General features: G+C 41.0%; 1 protein-coding gene across 3 annotated transcripts in view; it reads left to right on the top strand.

The window, feature by feature from the left end:
• USF3 (upstream transcription factor family member 3) overlaps positions 1 to 15,528 on the top strand; it is a 54,146-nt gene extending 38,618 nt beyond the window's left edge. For all 3 annotated transcript variants that reach the window (XM_047875134.1, XM_047875135.1, XM_047875136.1), the window contains 2 exons: positions 4,582 to 4,678; positions 7,598 to 15,528. In XM_047875134.1, the coding sequence (XP_047731090.1) occupies positions 4,582 to 4,678; positions 7,598 to 14,055 (6,555 nt within the window). In that variant the 3' untranslated portion in view covers positions 14,056 to 15,528. The remainder of the gene's footprint in view (positions 1 to 4,581; positions 4,679 to 7,597) is intronic.
• Positions 15,529 to 20,468: the final 4,940 nt, after the last annotated feature.

Below are 20,468 nucleotides of genomic sequence, written 5' to 3' on the forward strand. Positions count from 1 at the left end.
TAAAGTGTGCTTACTGAAAACAAAACAAAATGGAAACAATATGGAAGTCATAAAAAGTTTGAAAAATAAGTTGACATCCTACTCCTAGGTTGTAACTACTATTACAAATGTTGTTACACATCTCTTTGGACATTGCTTTATGAATATATATGTATATATATATTTGTAAAATATGTTTCATATATATATTCATAAAATGTTTCATAACCTGCCTTGTCATTTTCACTCAGTCGTACATAGTAGACTTTTTTTCATATGATCTCCTTTCTTTTTAATGATTATATAGTGTTTCATGATAGTGAGATATCATAATTCATGTTAGCCTTTTTTGGTTAATTGTTAGTTAAGTTAATATATAAACATAACAAATAGTACTAAAAAGCTTAAAACAACATTAGTCTCTGGCTTGCCTGCCTCCCACATCCAATACAGCAACTTAAAGGCATCCATTCTCTACTGTTTCTTTTGGCATTCACCTTTATATTTTGAAATAATATGCGTATATTATTGTATCATACTTTTTCTATTTTAGATTTTATCTATTGACTTTCCCTTGTTAAATCCTCCCAATATAATTCCACCACAACTTTTGATTAAATCAGTATTCAGTTCTTATGTTATTAAGACTGTAAATATTGTTTATGGTGAGCCAAAGATTAGTATTATTATGTTTTGTTTCATATGAAACTTTTTTGGGGGAGGGTTGGTAATTGCCTCATTGTTATCAATTTATATATACCTATCTTTTTATTTACTTATTTATTTACTTTAGATTTTTTAAATTTATGTTTTATTTTTTATTTTTATGTAAGCTGTACACCCAGTGCAGGAAGTCATGACCCCGAGATCGAGTCGCATGCTCTACTAACCGAACCAGCCATGTGCCCCTCTATATACCTATCTTTATTTCTTTCCACACTTTCAACAGTCCCTTAGTAGAGTTTCTACATAGTCAAGTGTACCGCATAATTTCTATTTTCTCCTTTTTCCTTTGAAACTTTCCTTCTGGAACCCTCTGCCCTTCTTCAATCTCAACTGGTTGGTCTTTTGCAACTCTTATGTTTTCTTTCTTTCTTTCTTTCTTTCTTTCTTTCTCTCTTTCTTTTCTTTCTTTTCTTTCTTTTCTTTCTTTTCTTTTGTTTGTTTTAAGTAGGCTTCACACCCAGTGCAGAGCCCAGGGCAGGGCTCTACCTCATGACCCTGAGATCAAGACCTGAGCTGAGATCAAGAGTTGGATGCTTAACCAATTGAGCCACCCAGGCACCCCTCTAACTCTTCTGTTTTTAATTTCAGGTCTCATGATTTTAATTTCCAAGAGTCTTTTTCTTATTCTCTTTGTCCTTTTTCATGTCACATGTTTTGTTTCATGAATACAATACCATCGTATCTCTGAGAATGTTATATAGGTTTTTTAAAATAATTTTTCTTCTGTTTTCCATATTGTCTTTCTTCTGATTTTTTTTCCCCTTTGTTTTGAGGTTTTGTTTTCATTTTGGAGACTTTCCTTAAATGCTTGGTGATACTTAACTGTTTTCATATTTGAGAATGAGGCATTAAAATTTAAGAGCTGATTGAATAGGTTGATTTTTGGTGCCCTAACTATTGAGTGATTAGGTGGTAAGCTAGTGTTGTTGTTTTTGTGGAACTAAAAAATATCAGTGTCTTTTTATTTTGGGGGTAGCCGTTAACTTTTACCTTCCAGAGAAGAATCCTTCAGCCCCCGATCTAGGAGTGGAAAGGAGTTTAAAACTGGTTGCCATATTATGGGAGCTGGGTGGGGGAAGGTGTGCTGCTTTAGGAGGAGAATTTTACTTTACCCTCCTGTCTTCACTGAGGAGTCTCATCTTGTCCACTTCTGTGCCATGCATCTCCGAGGCTGAAATTCTCTGGTTCAAATTTCACAGAAAACAAACTTGTCTCTTGTGGTTGGGCAGGAATGAGAAGTCATGAAGCTGCATAGGATATGTGTGTGTGCTGAGGGTGGAGGGTAGTTTTATTACTGCGTAAGAAGAGTCTTTCCACCAGTCCCCTCAATTTTGATCCCATACCTCACCCTACCTTTTGTGGTGGCTAGAGAGCTTCCCAGTCCTAGACCTCCCAGGCTTTCAGATGGCCAGATCAGTTCCTTCTGCAGGATGGTACTTTTGTCTTGCATAAACATGTTATCTATCTATCTATCTATCTATCTATCTACTTAAAGTACTTTGTTTTCTTACATGATCGCAAATTTAAGGGCAGGCTCTATGTCTGCAGATTTTTTTTTTTCCTCCACATCTCAATGTACAGTAGCTTCTCAGGAAATATTGATGTTTGCCCAGGAAAATCTTATTTTCCTGCTTTTGACGGTCATTCCTACAAGTTTCTCTGAAAGGAAACTATGATCATTTCACTTCCTTGGTGTCCTAGCATGTGTGGTGGAAGTCAGTATTTGGCTTCCAGAAGCCAAGTAGATTAAGATTTTCTTCACTATTTCTATGTGTCCTCCCTCAGCCCATCTGCAGTAGGGAGGCGGATGGGCATTATTATGTTCTGCCTTTGTATCAATTCTTCCTTTAAGAAAGAACAATATCAGGGCGTGTAGGTGCTCAGTTGGTTGAGTGTCTGACTCTTGATTTAGATTTAGGTCATGATCCCAGGGTCATGGGATTGAGCCTTGTGTTGGGCTCTGCACTGAGCATGGAGCCTGCTTAAGATTCTCTCTCCCTCTCACTCTCTGTCCCTCTACTTCTGCCCCTCTCCCCTGCTCGTGCTCTCTTTAAAAAATAAATAAATAAATAAAATAATTAAATAAATAAACGAAATTTTACAAAAAGGCAATAACTATTTTTTCTCTCTAGAGTAAAACGTTTCCTAGATTATATTGGGTCTCTGTTGGGACTCAGTCTAAGAAGCCCAGAATTGCAATTTTGTGAACCAAAGCCCTAAATCCCTGATTCCTACCTGAAAAGAACTATCTGATAAAGTACTGGGGATATTTAATAATAAGCATACTGGAATAGAAGTTAAATATTCACTGCAATATTTTTAATAGCTGAAGAATAAGAAACCAAAATGCCTCTTGGTTAAATAGTTATCATACTATACTGGAAAATAAAATAAATACAGCCTTTAGAAAGTATAACATAGATATCTAAACCCTATATGGAAGTATCTCCAAGATATATTTGTAAATAGAAAACAACAATGTAGCATACTGCTTATAGTATCCTTCTATCTTTTTTGTTTGTTTGTTTGTTTGTTTTTAAAGATAGATCCATGTATCAGCATAGAATATTTCTGGGAGGATACACAAATAACTATGACTGTTACCTCTGGAAAAAGGTATAGAGAGCTAAAGCCAAAAAGAATGTCACTTATGTTTTATTTTTAGCAATTGTTCATAGGATACAAACAATATTAAAGTCTAGAATCCTTACAGGGCCTTGAAGGCCCTCTCCAGCCTCTTCTCCTCCCACTCTTCCCCTATATACTTTAGTTCTGCTCACCTCACCAGGGCCCCTCCAACGTGCCAACACAGCCCTGCCTAAGGGCCTTGTCCTTGCGGATCCTGCTACCTGGACCCTCTTCCTCCAGATATCCACGGGGTTTACTTCCTTCAGGTTTTTGCTTTGCCTCACAGAGAGGCCTTCTCCAGCCTTCCCATGCAAGATAGATTACAGTACAGTGCCTTAATTTGGGCTCCTATAAGAAAAATACCATAGGGGCGCCTGGGTGGCTCAGTCGGTTGAGCGTCCGACTTCGGCCCAGGTCATGATCTCACGTCTGTGAGTTCAAGCCCCGCGTCGGGCTCTGTGCTGACAGCTCGGAGCCTGGAGCCTGTTTCAGATTCTGTGTCTCCCTCTCTCTCTGACCCTCCCGCATTCATGCTCTGTCTCTCTCTGTCTCAAAAATAAATAAACGTTAAAAAAAAAAAATAAAAAAAATAATACCATAGACTGATTTAAACAACAGAAATTTATTTCTCATGGTTCTGGAGGCTGGGAAGTCCAAGATAGAGGTGCCAGCTGGTTTGGTTCCTGGTGTCTGCTCTTCCTGATTATGTCCTTGTGTGACAGGGAGTGCAGTCACCTCTCTCATGTCTTTTCTTCTAAGGGCACTAATGTCATTCATGAGGGATACACGCTCATGACCTAATTACCTCCCAGAGGCCCACCTCCAACTCCCATCATATCAGGGATCAGGGTTTCAACATGAATTATAGGGGGACACAAACATTCAGTTCATAGGACGGAGTGACCTTTGCCATCTCTCTGGGCCCCTCTTTACTCTGTTTTATTTTCTCTTCCTAGCACTTAGCTCTACCCAACTGTATGTATGGAAAATACTCCTGAAGGTCAGGAATTTTCTCCGTTTTGTTTATTACATCCCCAGTGCCTAGAACAGAGCCTGACGCATAGTGGCTGTTCAAATTTAAATACTTAGTAAATGAAAAATGAACAGCAGAAGCATTTGAATATGGTGCCATTTTAAATTTTGAAAAGATACATATCACATATATGTGATAAAACCAAAGCTTTAAGTTTCTTCTGGCAAGTTCTTACTCTTCAGTGAAACTTTTAAGTGGTTAATTCTCTTTGGCAGAGCAAGAATATGATCCTGGACCAAGCCTTTAAATATATAACAGAACTGAAAAGGCAAAATGATGAACTCCTGCTTAATGGAGGAAACAATGAACAAGGTAAAGATTTGAAGATTCTTCATTTTTGTTGTTTTTTCAGTGTTCAGGTCTTCGTGTCACAGGGCAACTTATGTGAGGATACAGAGGCTTTTTTTGACCAGAAACATTGTTAAGATTGTCCATGCATTCGGTGGGCCAGAGAATAGTGTTGCAAATAAATTCATCTTAGTTTACCTCTTTTCCCTCTTCTGTGAGCAACTCTAATCTTGCAGGCATACATAATTTTGATTTTGGACTCTTCCGTGCACTTCATATTTGCTGAGCTCATGAGACAAATAATGCTGGGTCGCTTTTATTCCACTTGGATCTTCCAGCTAGGGGAATCCCGTGAGAGGATATAAGGGAGAGTCCTGCTCAGTGTAACTTAAAAACAAAACAAAGACCTGCCTGGGCCAAGATTTAACTGTGACTTAACTCAAAAGGTCAAAACATTCCGTTCATAATTGTTTATACTGCATGTAATGTGTGTATCAGACTGCCTGATCATTTAATGAAATTTGATTTTTATTATTATTCTTTAGATAATTACATTAAAAAATAAGTTTTTATTTTAATTCTAGTACAGTTAATACATAATGTTATATTAGTTTCAGGTATACTGAAATTTGATTTTTAATTAGAAGTGACATTTTTATGCTATATAAGTTCTGTTTTTCCATTTTCACTAGAGAGATTTCCTTGTAAGAGCTGAAAAGAAAAATGCCAGGCAAGTGAAAAGCTCAGAATGGTAGGCAGTTTGAATTGTCCTTTATTTATGGCTCTGACAAAAACAGAGAAAGAATTTCCTGGGACAACTCAGTAGGTCACCTTAAAAGGAGAGGAACAAAGGTAGAATTTGCTGAGGTGGGGGCAGTGTTGGGCTACTTTTATTGTATATCCAGAAGGTCAGCATTCTGAATTCTCTTTGCTTGCCTTAAGTTAGATGACAGCTTACCCCCTCCCCCACGTCAGCTGTCTTTTACAGTCCAGGCCCTGTTTTATGATGCTGTTAGGTAGTTAGATTCGTCATACATGTTTGGTAAGCACTCTGAGGCATCCCATAGAAGAGATATTAAGGAATGGATGTGGAGTGGAATGATGTGTAGATTTTTCTAAGGAGAGCTTCTTTGGTTTCACATCCCAGAGGCTGAGGCAGTTGAGTTACATTAGGGAAAAGGGAACGTTTTGGAAAAATATAAGTTGCATAGGGCTCAGGAAAGGCTGAACAGGTAGGCCAGGGCTTGGGGCAGCACCTGAGGCAGCTTAAGTCTCACTACATTGTCATCTCTGTCACCATCCTTTCTTTGGCTCTTTTTTGTGCATCTGCTCTCTTCTCTTTTCTCCTCCCAGAAACTCCCCACATATCCTCTGTCCATAAGACAGGCTGGGCCATAGTCTGAGCCTGATTCCCAGCGGCCTTGGGAATCAGGCCCACCTGGGTTGAGTTTCATCTTCACTTATGCACTCAGTACCTGTGGCTATTTACTTCACCTCTCCGATCTCAGTTTCCCCATCTTAAAATGAAGATAATCACAGCACGTGTCTGGTTGACTTTAGACAAATTTATGTAATTACTCTGAGTCTGTTTCTCACATCTTAAAATACTGATGAGAGTAGGTAGTTCCCATCTCATGGTTGTTATGAGGATTAAAAGAAATAATGCAGGTAAAGTACTTTGAGTAAAGTTGGCATATAGTAATTACCATCATCATTGTTGTTATTATTATGAAATGAGACAATGAATGAAAAGTGCCAGGCATGTAGTAAGTGTGTAATAAGTGAGGACAATCATCATTATTATTTGGTCCATAAAAATTGTCCCTTAACTTCTGATGCCCATGGCACATTGGCATCATTCTTCTGTGTCTCTTATTTTAAATGTCTGAGAAAAAGAATCCATTAGTCTCAGCTCATCCTTTTCAGAACAGAACTTTTTATTTCAGGCCACTTCACAGGGCATTGGCTTTGAAGATTGGCTGCCTTTGGTGGATGGGGAGGGGAGAGATCTACCACTGTGGCAAGACAGGTGGGATGTCTGGGGTCACAGAGCATAAATACCAACAGCGAAGGCTGCCCCAGTAGTAGGATCCATGGATGAAGTTCTCTCCGTTAGAAAAGAGTAGGGCTGTGACAGTCGCATATGTCCATTGGCCCTGTCAAGGGAGATTGAAGTTCCGTTATTGATGCTTTCTTTGGTGCTCTACTACTTTACCTTCAACCTGTTCCACTGTCTCTGGCATTTCAAAGAGTAAAATAGAAGTGAGTTTAAAGCCATTTATAAAAGAGACTGACTATTACCACCACAAGTAATGTTAGCTGTTACAGCATGTAAATGCTATTATATTGATATTCAGTGTTATTTTCCTAGCATGTGACCATGATATCAGTGTGCCTTCCCTTCTTTTACCTTGGTAGCTGCCCCATTGGGAATTTTTGAATTGGGAATTTTGAGATTTCTACATTATGGGTAATTTCTGGCCTTACTTTTAAAGATATTTATTTAAAAAAAATTTTTTTTTTAACGTTTTATTTTATTTTTGGGACAGAGAGAGACAGAGCATGAATGGGGGAGGGGCAGAGAGAGAGGGAGACACAGAATCGGAAACAGGCTCCAGGCTCTGAGCCATCAGCCCAGAGCCTGACGCGGGGCTCGAACTCACAGACTGTGAGATCGTGACCTGGCTGAAGTCGGACGCTTAACCGACTGCGCCACCCAGGCGCCCCTAAAGATATTTATTTTTAAAAGGATAGGATAGAGGCTTGTTACACCAATGTAAAAAGGAGAAAGAACTTGCATTAGAAAAGAACTGAAGATTCTCAGATGAGGTATTTCGAAATGCTAGAATTAGACTTTGGTAGTTAGCACACAGTTTTTTCTTAAGTTACTGTAAGTACTGACACTACCAGGTAATTGTTTCATTTTTATTTTTAATATTGTAGCTGAAGAAATTAAAAAGCTACGTAAACAATTGGAAGAAATTCAAAAAGAAAATGGCCGATATATTGAATTACTGAAAGCAAATGACATATGCCTATATGATGACCCTACAATCCACTGGAAAGGAAATCTTAAAAACTCAAAGGTCTCTGTTGTTATTCCCAGTGATCAGGTTCAAAAAAATATCATTGTTTATTCCAACGGGAGTCAGCCTTGTGGAAATAGCCAGGGAACAGCTGTTCAGGGGATAACCTTTAATGTTGGTCATAATTTACAAAAGCAGACCGCCAATGTGGTGCCAGTACAGAGGACTTGCAATCTTGTGACTCCTGTGTCTATTTCTGGAGTTTACCCTTCTGAAAACAAGCCATGGCATCAGACCACAGTTTCTGCATTGGCTGCCAACCAGCCTGTTCCTCTTTGTCTTCCTGCTACCATTCCTGCTCAAAATATTCTCGAGCTTTCCACCTCTGAAAGCGAATCGAGCGTGCTTGGTGCCACCAACGGCCCACTGATCGCAGTTCCCATTGGGCCTGAACCTCACCAACATCGTTCCGTGCACACGTGTCTAAGTGATCAAAGTTCTCCTGAAAATAAGAATGGGCAAGAGAGCCCCAAATTATTGAAGAAAACAGTCCCTTGTGCCACAGGCGTCCCCACCACTTCCTCAGCGACTGCCACTAAAGTGCACCACGGAAGCCAGTCCTGCCTGAGCATCCAGGATTTCAGAAATGATTTTCAAACCACCTTTGTTGTCTCAGTTACCACCACGGTCTGTTCCCAGCCTCCCAGATCTGCAGGTGATGCTTGTCCAGTGAGCATCAGCAAGGGTGCAGACTCGGCGAGTGTTACCGCAGCGGTGGCCCCTTCTGCCCCTGCAGGAGGGAAGACCACCACTCCTGTAAGCACTCTTTCTGCAAACCCTTTGGACAATAGTTGGACTCTTTCTTGTTCTTTGCCTTCTTCCAGTGTTAGTGCGTCGGATTTGAAAAACATTAATAGCCTTACCCGAATTTCCTCCGCTGGAAACACACAGACGACGTGGACTACTTTGCAACTGGCGGGAAACACTATTCAGCCCTTAAGCCAGACACCTTCTTCTGCAGTGACTCCGGTATTAAATGAGTCTGGTAGCAGCCCTCCCACGACCAGCCACAGTAGACACGTCGCTACGGGCGTCAACATGAATAATTCCTTTCCCGCAGACGGGCAGGTGGTTGAGCAAGTAGTTGTCACCTTGCCTTCTTGTCCATCTTTACCTATGCAGCCACTAATTGCCCAACCACAAGTTAAATCTCAGCCTCCAAAAAGTATCCTTCCATTGAATTCAGCAATGCAAGTGATTCAGATGGCTCAGCCAGTTGGGTCGGCTGTGAATGCAGCTACAGCGAATCAAAATGTTATCATTCTTCAGCCCCCCAGCACCACCCCTTGCCCAACAGTGATGAGAGCAGAGGTTCCCAACCAAACAGTGGGTCAGCAGATAGTGATCATACAGGCAGCTAATCAGAACCCTTTGCCACTCCTCTCAGCTCCACCTCCTGGTTCTGTTCGACTCCCTGTCAGTGGAGCCAATGCTCTACTAGGGTCTAATAGTTCAGTGCAAAATGTTTCAACCCCCCAGACTTTTGGAGGAAAGCATCTTGTCCATATATTACCAAGACCTTCATCTCTATCAACATCTAGTTCAACACAAACTTTTTCTGTTACCATGTCAAACCAACAACAGCCTCAAACCATTTCTTTAAATGGACAGCTCTTTGCTTTGCAGCCTGTGATGTCCTCATCAGGAACTACAAATCAAACCCCTATGCAAATTATCCAACCCACCACCAGCGAAGATCCAAACACCAATGTTGCCCTGAATACATTTGGAGCTTTGGCCAGCCTCAATCAAAGCATATCACAGATGGCTGGGCAGAGCTGTGTACAGTTGTCTATTAGCCAGCCTGCCAATCCCCCAACTGCCGCAAGTAGTCAAACCATCCCAGTTCACAGTGTTTCATTAACAACAACAGTAGCATCTCCCATGACAACCGATAATTCAGCCACACTACCCAGTACTTATAGTCTGGTAACTACTCCCTCAGTGAACACTGTAGCTTGTTTACCTAATGTGAAGTCAAAAAGGTTTAAGAAGCCAGGTGCCAAGAAACACTTAGCAGCTCACAAGTCCACATGTCCCCCGAATCCAGTCAGAGAGGTGGGCAAGTTAGCCTGCCCCGGCACTGAAGCCACAGCAGAGCCGTCATGTGGTGATGGACTGCTGGAAAGCCTCCCTGTCGTGTTACCGTCTGTCACCATGTCCCAGGCAAATTGTGTGAGTGTTTCTGGTTCACATTCTTTGGATGTTCTAAATCCTGAATCCGTGATACCCGAATCTGTACCCAAATCTAAGTCAACAGAAGAGTCTAGCTCACCCTCCCAAGCATCTGTAATGAGTGAACATTTTGTAATGGCCCCAGCAAAATCCAAAGATTCTGCCCCCATTCTGCAGCAAGAGGCATCTCAGGATAAGCCACCAGCTAGTTTGGCATTGTCAGATGCTGCCAAATGCTGCACTTCAGCCAGCGTGTTGATTCCATCTCCAAATGATCCCCACCTTTTGGTTTCTCAGGTTTCTGGGCTCTCATCCACCACTAGCACTACAAGCACTGACTGTGCTTCTGAGGTAGAAATCATTGCTGAACCTTGCAGAGTGGAGCAAGACTCATCAGATACGATGCAAACGACAGGTCTGTTAAAGGGGCAGGGTTTGACTGCATTGCTGTCTGGTCTTGCTAAAGAAAAAGACTCTCAGAAATTGTCTCTTTCGGTGCCAGTGGACCATCCTGACTTTCCTTCTGAAAATTCTAAAATGGCGGATTCAAGTGTCGATTTACATCCCAAACAGGAGCTGTTACTGATGAACAGTGATGACAGAGGTCCGGGGCAACATCACTCCTGCGTCCCTGATCAGGAGGTTATTAATGGCTCCTTGCTTGTCAGCAGGCAGGCCGACTCTCCCATGTCCACCAGCTCTGGCAGTAGTCGTAGTTTCTCAGTTGCATCCATGCTTCCTGAAACGACGAGAGAGGATGTCACCAGCAATGCAACAACGAATACCTGTGACAGCTGTACCTTTGTAGAGCAAACTGATATAGTTGCTCTTGCTGCAAGAGCTATTTTTGACCAGGAGAACCTTGAGAAGGGAAGAGCTGGCACCCAGGCTGATATGAGGGAGGTTACTTCAAAGCCTTCTGAAGCCTCACCGTTAGAGGGAGACCAGCCTTTCAAAACACAGATGTCTAAAGAGAGTGGCCCAGGACAGGCAGAAGCAACACCAAATGAATTTAATTCTCAGGACTCAATCGAAGCAACTGTGGATCGATCCCTCGGAAAACCAAGTTGTTCTGTAGGAATCAAAACATCAAATGCCTCTTTACAGGTTTCGACTTCTCAGCCACCAAGCATCACCAGTTTAAGTGTCAATAATCTTATCCACCAGAGCACCATCAGCCATCCTCTGGTCAGCTGTGCTGGTCTATCCCAAACCGCAGAGCAAGCACCTGTTCCGGCAACGGTTAATCTGACTGTTGCATCTAGTTCCTACGGTGGTCAGCCTCCCGGGCCAGCTCTGATGACCGAATATTCCCAAGAACAGCTAAACACCATTACTGGCACCATACCAAATCCACAGGTTCAAGAGCCACTCTTAAAGCCAAGTCAGGAAAGCCGCAAAGACTCCGCCAAGCGTGCTGTCCAAGACGACCTTTTATTGTCTTCAGCTAAACGTCAAAAGCACTGTCAGCCAGCCCCGCTGAGGCTTGAAGCTATGTCGCTGATGAACCGCACTCCGGACAGCATTTCTGATCAGACTCAGATGATGGTCAGTCAGCTCCCTCCCAACTCTGCAAACTCTGTTGTGCCTATTAGCAACCCAGCACATGGAGATGGCCTCGCACGATTATTTCCACCGAGTAACAATTTTGGGGCCCCTGCATTGAGACAAACGGAAGTTCAATGCAATTCTCAGAATTCAGTTACTGAGCAGCAGCAAACCCAGGCCAGTCAACATCTCCAGGCCCTGCAACAGCATGTTCCAGCCCAAGGGGTATCTCACCTGCACGGTAACCACCTCTACTTAAAGCAGCAGCAGCAGCAGCAGCAGCAGCAAGCAGGACAGTTAAGAGAGAGGCATCACTTGTACCAACTGCAGCGTCACGCGCCTCATGCAGAGAGCTCTGTCCACTCTCAGCCACATAACGTCCACCAACAGAGAACTCTCCAGCAGGAAGTCCAGATGCAGAAAAAGAGGAATCTCGTTCAGGGCACTCAGGCCTCTCAGCTTTCCTTACAACCAAAGCACCACGGAACTGACCAGTCCCGCCCCAAGAGTGGTCAGCCACATCCCCACCATCAGCAGATGCAGCAACAGATGCAGCAACATTTTGGAAGTTCCCAGCCAGAGAAGAGTTGTGAAAACCCTTCGACCAGCCGGAGCCACCACAACCATCCCCAGAACCATCTCAGTCAAGATATGATACACCAACAGCAGGATGTTGGAAGCAGGCAGCAAGGTTCGGGGGTTTCTTCTGAACATGTATCTGGGCATAATCCATTACAGAGGCTTTTGACTTCAAGGGGCATAGAGCAACAAATGGTGTCCCAGCCCAGTATCGTGACTAGGCCTTCAGACATGCCCTGTACTCCACACAGGCCAGAGAGAAATAGAGTTTCAAGTTATTCTGCCGAGGCACTTATTGGAAAGACATCTTCTAACTCAGAGCAGAGAATGGGCATGTCACTTCAGGGTTCCAGAGTTTCAGATCAGCTTGAAATGAGAAGCTATCTTGATGTTCCCAGAAATAAGAGTTTGGCCGTTCACAATATGCAGGGTCGCGTGGACCATACTGTTGCCTCGGATATCCGCCTTACTGACTGTCAGACGTTTAAACCAAGTGGAGCCAGTCAGCAGCCCCAGAGTAATTTTGAAGTACAGTCTTCAAGAAATAGTGAAATAGGTAACCCGGTATCATCATTGAGGAGTATGCAGTCCCAGGCTTTTCGAATTAGTCAAAACCCTGGTCCACCACCAATCGACCGCCAAAAGAGATTATCTTATCCACCAGTTCAGAGTATTCCGACAGGAAATGCCATCCCCCCAAGGGACAGTGAGAACACATGCCACCAGAGTTTCATGCAGAGTTTACTTGCCCCTCACCTTGGTGATCAGGTCCTTGGAAGCCAGAGATCACTCTCAGAACATCAGAGGAACACACAGTGTGGTCCATCCTCTGCAATTGACTATAATTGTCCCCCAACCCATGAAAGTGTCCATATTAGAAGAGAGAGTGAGAGTCAAAACAGGGAGAGTTGTGACATGTCCCTAGGTGCGATTAACACCAGGAACAGCACCCTGAATATTCCTTTCTCAAGTTCTTCTTCTTCAGGAGATATTCAGGGTCGAAACACAAGTCCCAATGTGTCTGTACAGAAGTCCAATCCCATGAGGATAACTGATAGTCATGGGACCAAGGGCCACATGAACCCTCCGGTCACAACCAACATGCATGGGGTTGCAAGGCCAGCTTTGCCCCATCCGTCTGTGTCTCACGGAAATGCTGAACAAGGGCCTCCTGTACGTCCAACTAACTCTTCAGTTCCCCAGCGATCAAGGCATCCCTTGCAAGATAGCAGTGGTTCCAAAATTCGTCAACCTGAAAGGAATCGTTCCGGAAACCAAAGACATAGTAATGTCTTTGACCCAAGTCTTCCCCATCTTCCTCTGTCCACTAGTGGCAGTATGATTCTTGGACGCCAACAAGCCGCTACAGAGAAGAGAGGAAGTATTGTTCGTTTCATGCCCGATAGCCCACAAGTACCTAATGATAACTCAGCGCCTGACCAGCATACACTATCACAAAATTTCGGTTTTCCTTTTATTCCCGAGGGTGGCATGAATCCACCAATAAATGCTAATACTTCTTTCATTCCACAGGTTACTCAGCCTAGTGCCACTCGAACGCCAGCTCTTATTCCTGTAGATCCCCAAAATACTCTGCCCTCCTTCTATCCCCCCTACTCCCCTGCTCATCCTACGCTGTCTAATGATATTTCCATCCCCTATTTTTCTAATCAAATGTTCTCAAATCCTAGCACTGAGAAAGTAAACAGTGGAAGCTTAAATAACCGATTTGGATCAATTCTGTCTCCTCCTAGACCTGTTGGTTTTGCTCAACCAAGTTTTCCTCTGCTCCCTGACATGCCGCCAATGCACATGACCAATTCTCACTTGTCTAACTTTAATATGACATCTTTGTTTCCAGAAATAGCTACAGCTCTTCCCGATGGCTCGGCAATGTCACCTTTGCTTACAATAGCAAACTCCTCTGCCTCTGACTCTTCCAAGCAGTCCTCAAACAGACCTGCCCACAACATAAGCCATATTTTAGGTCATGACTGCAGTTCAGCTGTTTAAATACTGATAGACTAAATGTAAATGTATCGGGTGAGATTACAAATGTGTTTGTGTGTGCATGCACACATAATGCACATGGTGAGGGAGGTGGTGTGTGTGTGTGTATGTCTTTTGTGTTTGTGTAATCAGTTTCCAGTTATCTTCCGAATGTAGGGAAGCCACATCAGAGATGATGCGAATACTGGGTTGCCAGCAACAAACTATCTTTCATTTTTAACTGCACGGTGTGCTTTTTAAGTTTTTCAAGCGGAGTTGCATTTTCAAGTTTGATTTGTAATCTTATATTCCCTAAATACTTACCAGCTGGAAGTTGGGGGAAAATCCCTTTGGCATGTGTGGGGTAGTAGGAAAGAACCTAGATTTTAAATTTGCTGATCATTTGTAAAATAGATAACTTGAGGTATTTGAGTTTCTCTCCAAAAATACAGACACTTTTGATATAACGCAGTGGCTCATCACCAAGTGCTTGGCTGATGACAGCATCTAGAACAGTTTCTTGCCCCTGGCAGGTATTGAATTAATGTAGAATGAATGTCCATGGTTCAAATCAAGCAGTTAGCAAATAAATGAGTTGCTCGATCAGCCTTTACTCCCAAGTTTTCCTGTAGGTAGAGGCTTCTTTCTTAATGATAACAATGCCTAAGCTATCTGAATTTTAATGTCTCATTCTTCAAATTAGGGAGCCATGTTATCTTTCAGTGTGCCAAGATCCTGGAAAGCAAAGGTCTTCCTTACTTAGCCTTAAAAATAGCAATCTGAAAAGCAAAGTACATAGACTTTGTCCATTTTGTGCTTGCATTTTTGCATCAGGTCCTAAGGATAAAAGCAGTTGTATTGCAGAATTTTACATGTGTTTTGGCAAAGATTGTTGCTTCATTGGTTGAACTTTGTTTTCAACATTTTCTTCATTCTGTTTATTTGAGCTCTAAATGCTTTCTTTTATATTTGTTAATCATTAGGGACTGCTCAGTAAATAGTGTGTTTGGAATTTACACAGTTATATGAGCCTTACTTTTTAAATATTTCTGAGCAGAGTCTTAAGCTCTGTCAGTGTTTTCATTTATTGATATTTATATTTAAAAGATGGCATTGTATGTTACATTATTACCCCGCATAGTAGAATTATAATGAGAAGACGAATTTGTTCATTATTTTTCCTGATGGTAGATGTGAAATGGTGCTTCAAAAAATTGTCTCTGTATATGTCTCTGTGTGTGAGTGTGTGGGGGGAGTGGGGGAAGGGGGACAGAACACAGACATAGATTTGAAAATATAAACTGGTCCTTTAAAAATTGGCCTGCCATCTGGAAATGGAAATTGAGACCTGAAACCTGCTGAAGTATTGGAAAACTGGATGTTAGGGTTTTTAAAAGCCCCACAGCAGTTAATTATGTATACACGCACACACACACACACACACACACACACACACACACTCATATATTGAATTTTGAAAATTAAAAAAAAACCCTCTGAAAACAACCATATATACTCATATTCTCAAACCTATTACTTTTTGTTGTTGTTATATTCTGCCAAATATAGGATCAAGTGGGAGAGATACATATAACATGGTTCTGTCTGCTCTGTTAATAAAGTAAACCCAAGAGCCAGCATTTTATTTTTTCCTCCTTAAAAATGCCTCCTCAGGCTGGGTCAGAGCTGTTAACTCTGGCGAATACCTCTTGTGAAGACTCAGTGGAAGGGTCACGTGTGCCTCTTGAACTGTTCTTACCAAACTTTCCTCCCTCCTCCTGCTGCTGACTGAAGCAGCCTCCTGGGAGCAAGAAAAAAAAAATGTAAACAAGAAAAGCTTCTGTATTTTCTCCTTCAAAATACTCATGGGGAAGAATAGGAGTTACTTAAATAAGACAACAGATAAACAAAGTAGTTAACACTTTTAATTGAGGGGAAACATAAAATTTATGGCTTGTTTTTAATTGAGTTTTAGGTTGTAACATTCAAGTTTTTCTCTGTACTTGAAAGGTCCAGCCTGCCAATTTCAAGAAAGGTAGTGTTAAATATGTTTGGTTATTCATTCTCCCTTCCTCCGTCTCTCTGTCTCTCTGTCTCTGACACACACACACACGCGCGCACGCATGCACGCGCGCACGCACGCACAGCGTGGTGGCTATTGAGTCCTGAAGAACTGGGCACTGTTAGAACGAAGGTAACAGGCTAAGGAGAAGATCAATTTGAACATTGCAATAGAAAGGCCTCAAAGCCTGGCACTTTCAGATATTTCTCTGTTGCATTGATTTTATTTTTCTGCTCAGCCCTGTTCAGAGATAGCGTTTACATGTTTCAGAGCTTTCATTCCAAGAATGTACTTTGATCTCAAATGAACCCCTACCCCTAAGTAAGGCTTATTTGACCCTCTGAAGAAAGATATGACTCTCTGCAAATAATTTGGCTCCTGCTTACATGTAGCTCTAATTATCTTACAGACATGTGCATATATATGTAAGAGATCATTGTATATATGGACTCAGTTCTGAAAGTGTTCAGAGAAGAGTAATCTTATTTGATTTAAAAGCATGAGTGTACAAGATTTATCAGCAGTATATTAAGTATTTGATAATTAGAGCTAAATGATTTTGGGGAGGAATTTTATTTAATATCTAGCAATCTCTGGATATAATTTTTGGCAAAGGTACAGCAGAAAACAAATAGTAAACTTTAATGTTATTCTTGGCTTGCTCATATATGACTATAGAATGTAAAACCATTTCCACAGATAATTTTGTAATTTATGAAAATACACAAACATACAAACCTATGAATCATAAATGAGAGTCATTAATTAAATTGTTTTTCTCTCTTTTAGTGTTACTGATCACATAGAATCAATTAGAGAAAGTAGTTGACTCTGACCATTTAACACAGTAACTTCTAATGAAGTGAAAAATTTCAGATACATCATCCTGTATAAACTTCTAATATGTCAATCATGGATAAAAGAAATCAAGTTTGATGTCATTTCTCTTTTTGGGATATTTTATACCACTTCAGGAAATTTATTTTTGTTTATATCATAAGACCTTTTGGGGGGACCAGGGATGGCATCTTTTTTCTAAGTAAGGAGCCACATCCCCCAGTGATCATGCTTTATAAAATTTAACGTATTAGAACTGTGGAAAGAGAAGAATGAGGAGGGAATATTCTTTTGCAGCAATTTCCATTTGCGTATCAGGGTGAACTGCAATAAAGATCCATTTTTAAAAATCAGCCTTCTTAAAATACAAAATTATTTAAACATTTTAAAGATAATTCATTTGCCTTGCTCTTGCCTTCTAACATTATCCATATCATGGAAAGGCTGAAATTTATACTCCAAAAAAATGTGGAAACGTGTTTTAATGGAGGTAAGGTTGTAAAATTTTGAGAAAGGATAAAGACTCATAAGCATCTTCTCAGCTTTGTCCTCCCTTTGATAGATAGGTACCGAGGCTCCTCTTTTCTTCCATCTGCTGCGAGTCAGCAGGTGGCAGGGAACCTGCTCATTTCCTTAGGATGATTACTTCTCTGCCTTGAAATGTTTATTGGGCCCACCCATCTATTGGATCATTGTATGACAGTGAGTCATGCTCCTATATCAGTGAGTGAGTCCCAGTTCCTGGCTTTGGGAACCACTGTATCTCCTATTCTATCAAGAGGTAACAAGAATTTCTTGAAACAAAGTTAGTTCAGAATTAATTTAAGATACTGAATGTGCCATACAGTTCTCTTCCTTGTTTTGATGAGCTTGCTTTGTGTTTGTTTTTGCTTTTCCTCATGGAGGAGTTTAGAAAGCTTAAAGGTGGGACCCAAATCAGATGGCTTTGGGTTGATACTTTAGGAACCTGGAGGTCGTACTTCTGTTGTCTGTATAAATTCTGCCTTTGCCTGGAGCTAATTGCCTATGGCTGTGTATATCCAGAGGGCAATAATAATAGCCAAATAAACTAGTGTGAAGTTAATCTGTGAGTGATGATTTTATGATACCTATATGCAAGTTAAAGGCCAGAAACTCATTCCTTCTTGAACTACCTTTTTTGGCCAAATGCTATGAACAGAAAAGGGTCCTTTTTTTTTTTTTTTTTTTTTTGACTTAACCATATTTTGTCTGCATTCTATACCTTCCTGTGTGAGCTTGACAGTGTTTTTACCGGAGTCTGTGGGGGACACCAAGTTTGGATCGGGGCAGTCCAGCATGAGGCCCTTCTTGGACACAGAGCTTCTAGTTCTGCCCACATGCCTCTATCCTGGTACTGCACTTTACTTGAAACTGTGCCTCTGGTCCTAAGACCAGCCATTGGAATATATTACCCACTCCTGTGTTACATAGCAAAGGACCAGTCGGAATGGTACATGCTGTGTAGTCAAACACCTAGAAGACAAGAACAGCTGATGTTTCTCACTGTTGCCTTATCACTCTGAGCCATCTTTGATGCCGATCTTGTAAAAAGTGTACTAGAAGCAAAACTCCTTTTAAACTCAGAGCTTGTAGGTGGTGGTCATTCAACATCCTTGTTTCTATATTTGCACAAACCCTATCCACTGCAGGGGTCTGGTGCACGCATGTGTTCAGATGCTTCCTAAACACGAGCCAACTTGGGTTGAAAGTGGATATAATATTCAAATTGGTGTTATTTTGGATGATAATCTGCATAATCTGTCACTAGAGATCTCATGAGACATAGAAGATAACTCTTCATTTGTAATTTAACACTTTTAAAGAAGATGATCATAAGTTGTGGGGTTTTATTTATTTTTTTGGCTCAGTTGTGTATACAGCTTGACACCATATGATGTCCTAGGAACTTAGAGCTTGCTCCATCTAACTCCTTCTTCACTTCTCTGGATCTCTTTACCCCCATCCCTCAAGTCTTAAAACCATTTTCATCTGTGAGGTCATTGAGGCACTGGACTTGACTATATTGGTAACCTTTAAGGGAGTTAAACTGTTGATCTTCCAAGAAGAAAGGGACCAGACAGTGTTGCTTAAGATGCTGCAGTTGTGTTACTGTGAAGAAAAGATTTGCTTCCACTTTCAGCAGGCCATATATATATATATATGGTAAAATATAGATGGTATATATACCATATATATATATGGTAAAATATAGGTGGTAAAAATAGGTGGAAAATCGGAAGACATAATTACCTTCACAAATTATTTATAGATACACTGGGTGAGAGGCTTACTGTAGGGCAGTCGCCAGAAAAACCTAACTGTAGTCTTTCAATAGTGTAATATTTGTATCTATTCCCATGCCAGCGATGTCTGCTGTGTACTGTGTCCTATTACTGTAAATCACCTGGTTTATAATACTAATGGGAACTAATTTGTTTTGTAATGGAATCCAGAGCAGATATGTATAATATGATCAGGATTGTCCTCCCTGTTGTAAATAAGAATAGGTCCTGTTTATTTTGACATCTTTTTACAAATGCATTGTATTAGGGTGTGAATATTCTGAACCATGCTCTTGTTTAAAGTTTTGAAATTTTTATTGGTAAATGTAACATTTTAATGGTTGTAATAATTATTTGTATAGATATGAATATAGTATTTTATTTAAGAAAATAAACTTTGCATTTTTGCATTGTGAATTCTGTCTTTTCTGATCATTGCCGCGTGCCACCTCAAACCTGGTATTAAAACAACTTGTCTCGTATACCAAAGTTTTCTGTTCAAGGAATCTTCCAATATTACCACAATGTCTGAAAATGATACCGTGACCCACTTCCCCTGGGGACTGTGTTCCTGATCAAAGAGTCAGCCTCAAATAAACCAGACCAGTGCTATAGTGTTAGAGCAAACTATACACCTCTGTACTCATCGTAAGAAGTAAAATTAGAATCCCAGATCTGGAAGAGTATTGAGAGAAGATTCAGTTGAAGTCGCTATAGTGGAGGAACCTGAAGCACAGAACTTTGGACCCAGAAATGGGCCTTTCAGTATAGCTTCCCACATCAACTTGGTTACTGTTTACAACCGTGAAGTTTGAGAGGAAAAAACAAGTTGCAGGGGAGCTCGAACAGCACAAAGTGACAGAAGTTTAAATGCCTATAAATGAAACAATTTCTTGTTTAGGGATACCAAGAGACGTGATAAAAATTATAAATTAAGGAAATGACAAACCCAAAGTTCAGTACAATGGGTACTTCTTAGGAAAGGAGGGAGGGGGGTTGTGTCAAGGATGGGTACATCAAAAGCACTGGTATGTTCCATTGAACCGAATAGTAGATAGGTGTTTGTCTCATTTACACCAGGAGATTTTGTTTTATAAATGAATAAACTACATTCTAATATTAAAATGGGTAAAATGAGGATGTTAGAGATCATTTATTCCCATATCTCAATAAAGCTCTTTTTTAAAAATGTTTATTCAGTTTTGAGAGAGGGAGAGACGGAGACAGAGCGCCAG

The sequence above is a fragment of the Prionailurus viverrinus genome, chromosome C2 (assembly GCF_022837055.1).
Source record: "Prionailurus viverrinus isolate Anna chromosome C2, UM_Priviv_1.0, whole genome shotgun sequence".
NCBI lineage: Eukaryota > Metazoa > Chordata > Mammalia > Carnivora > Felidae > Prionailurus > Prionailurus viverrinus.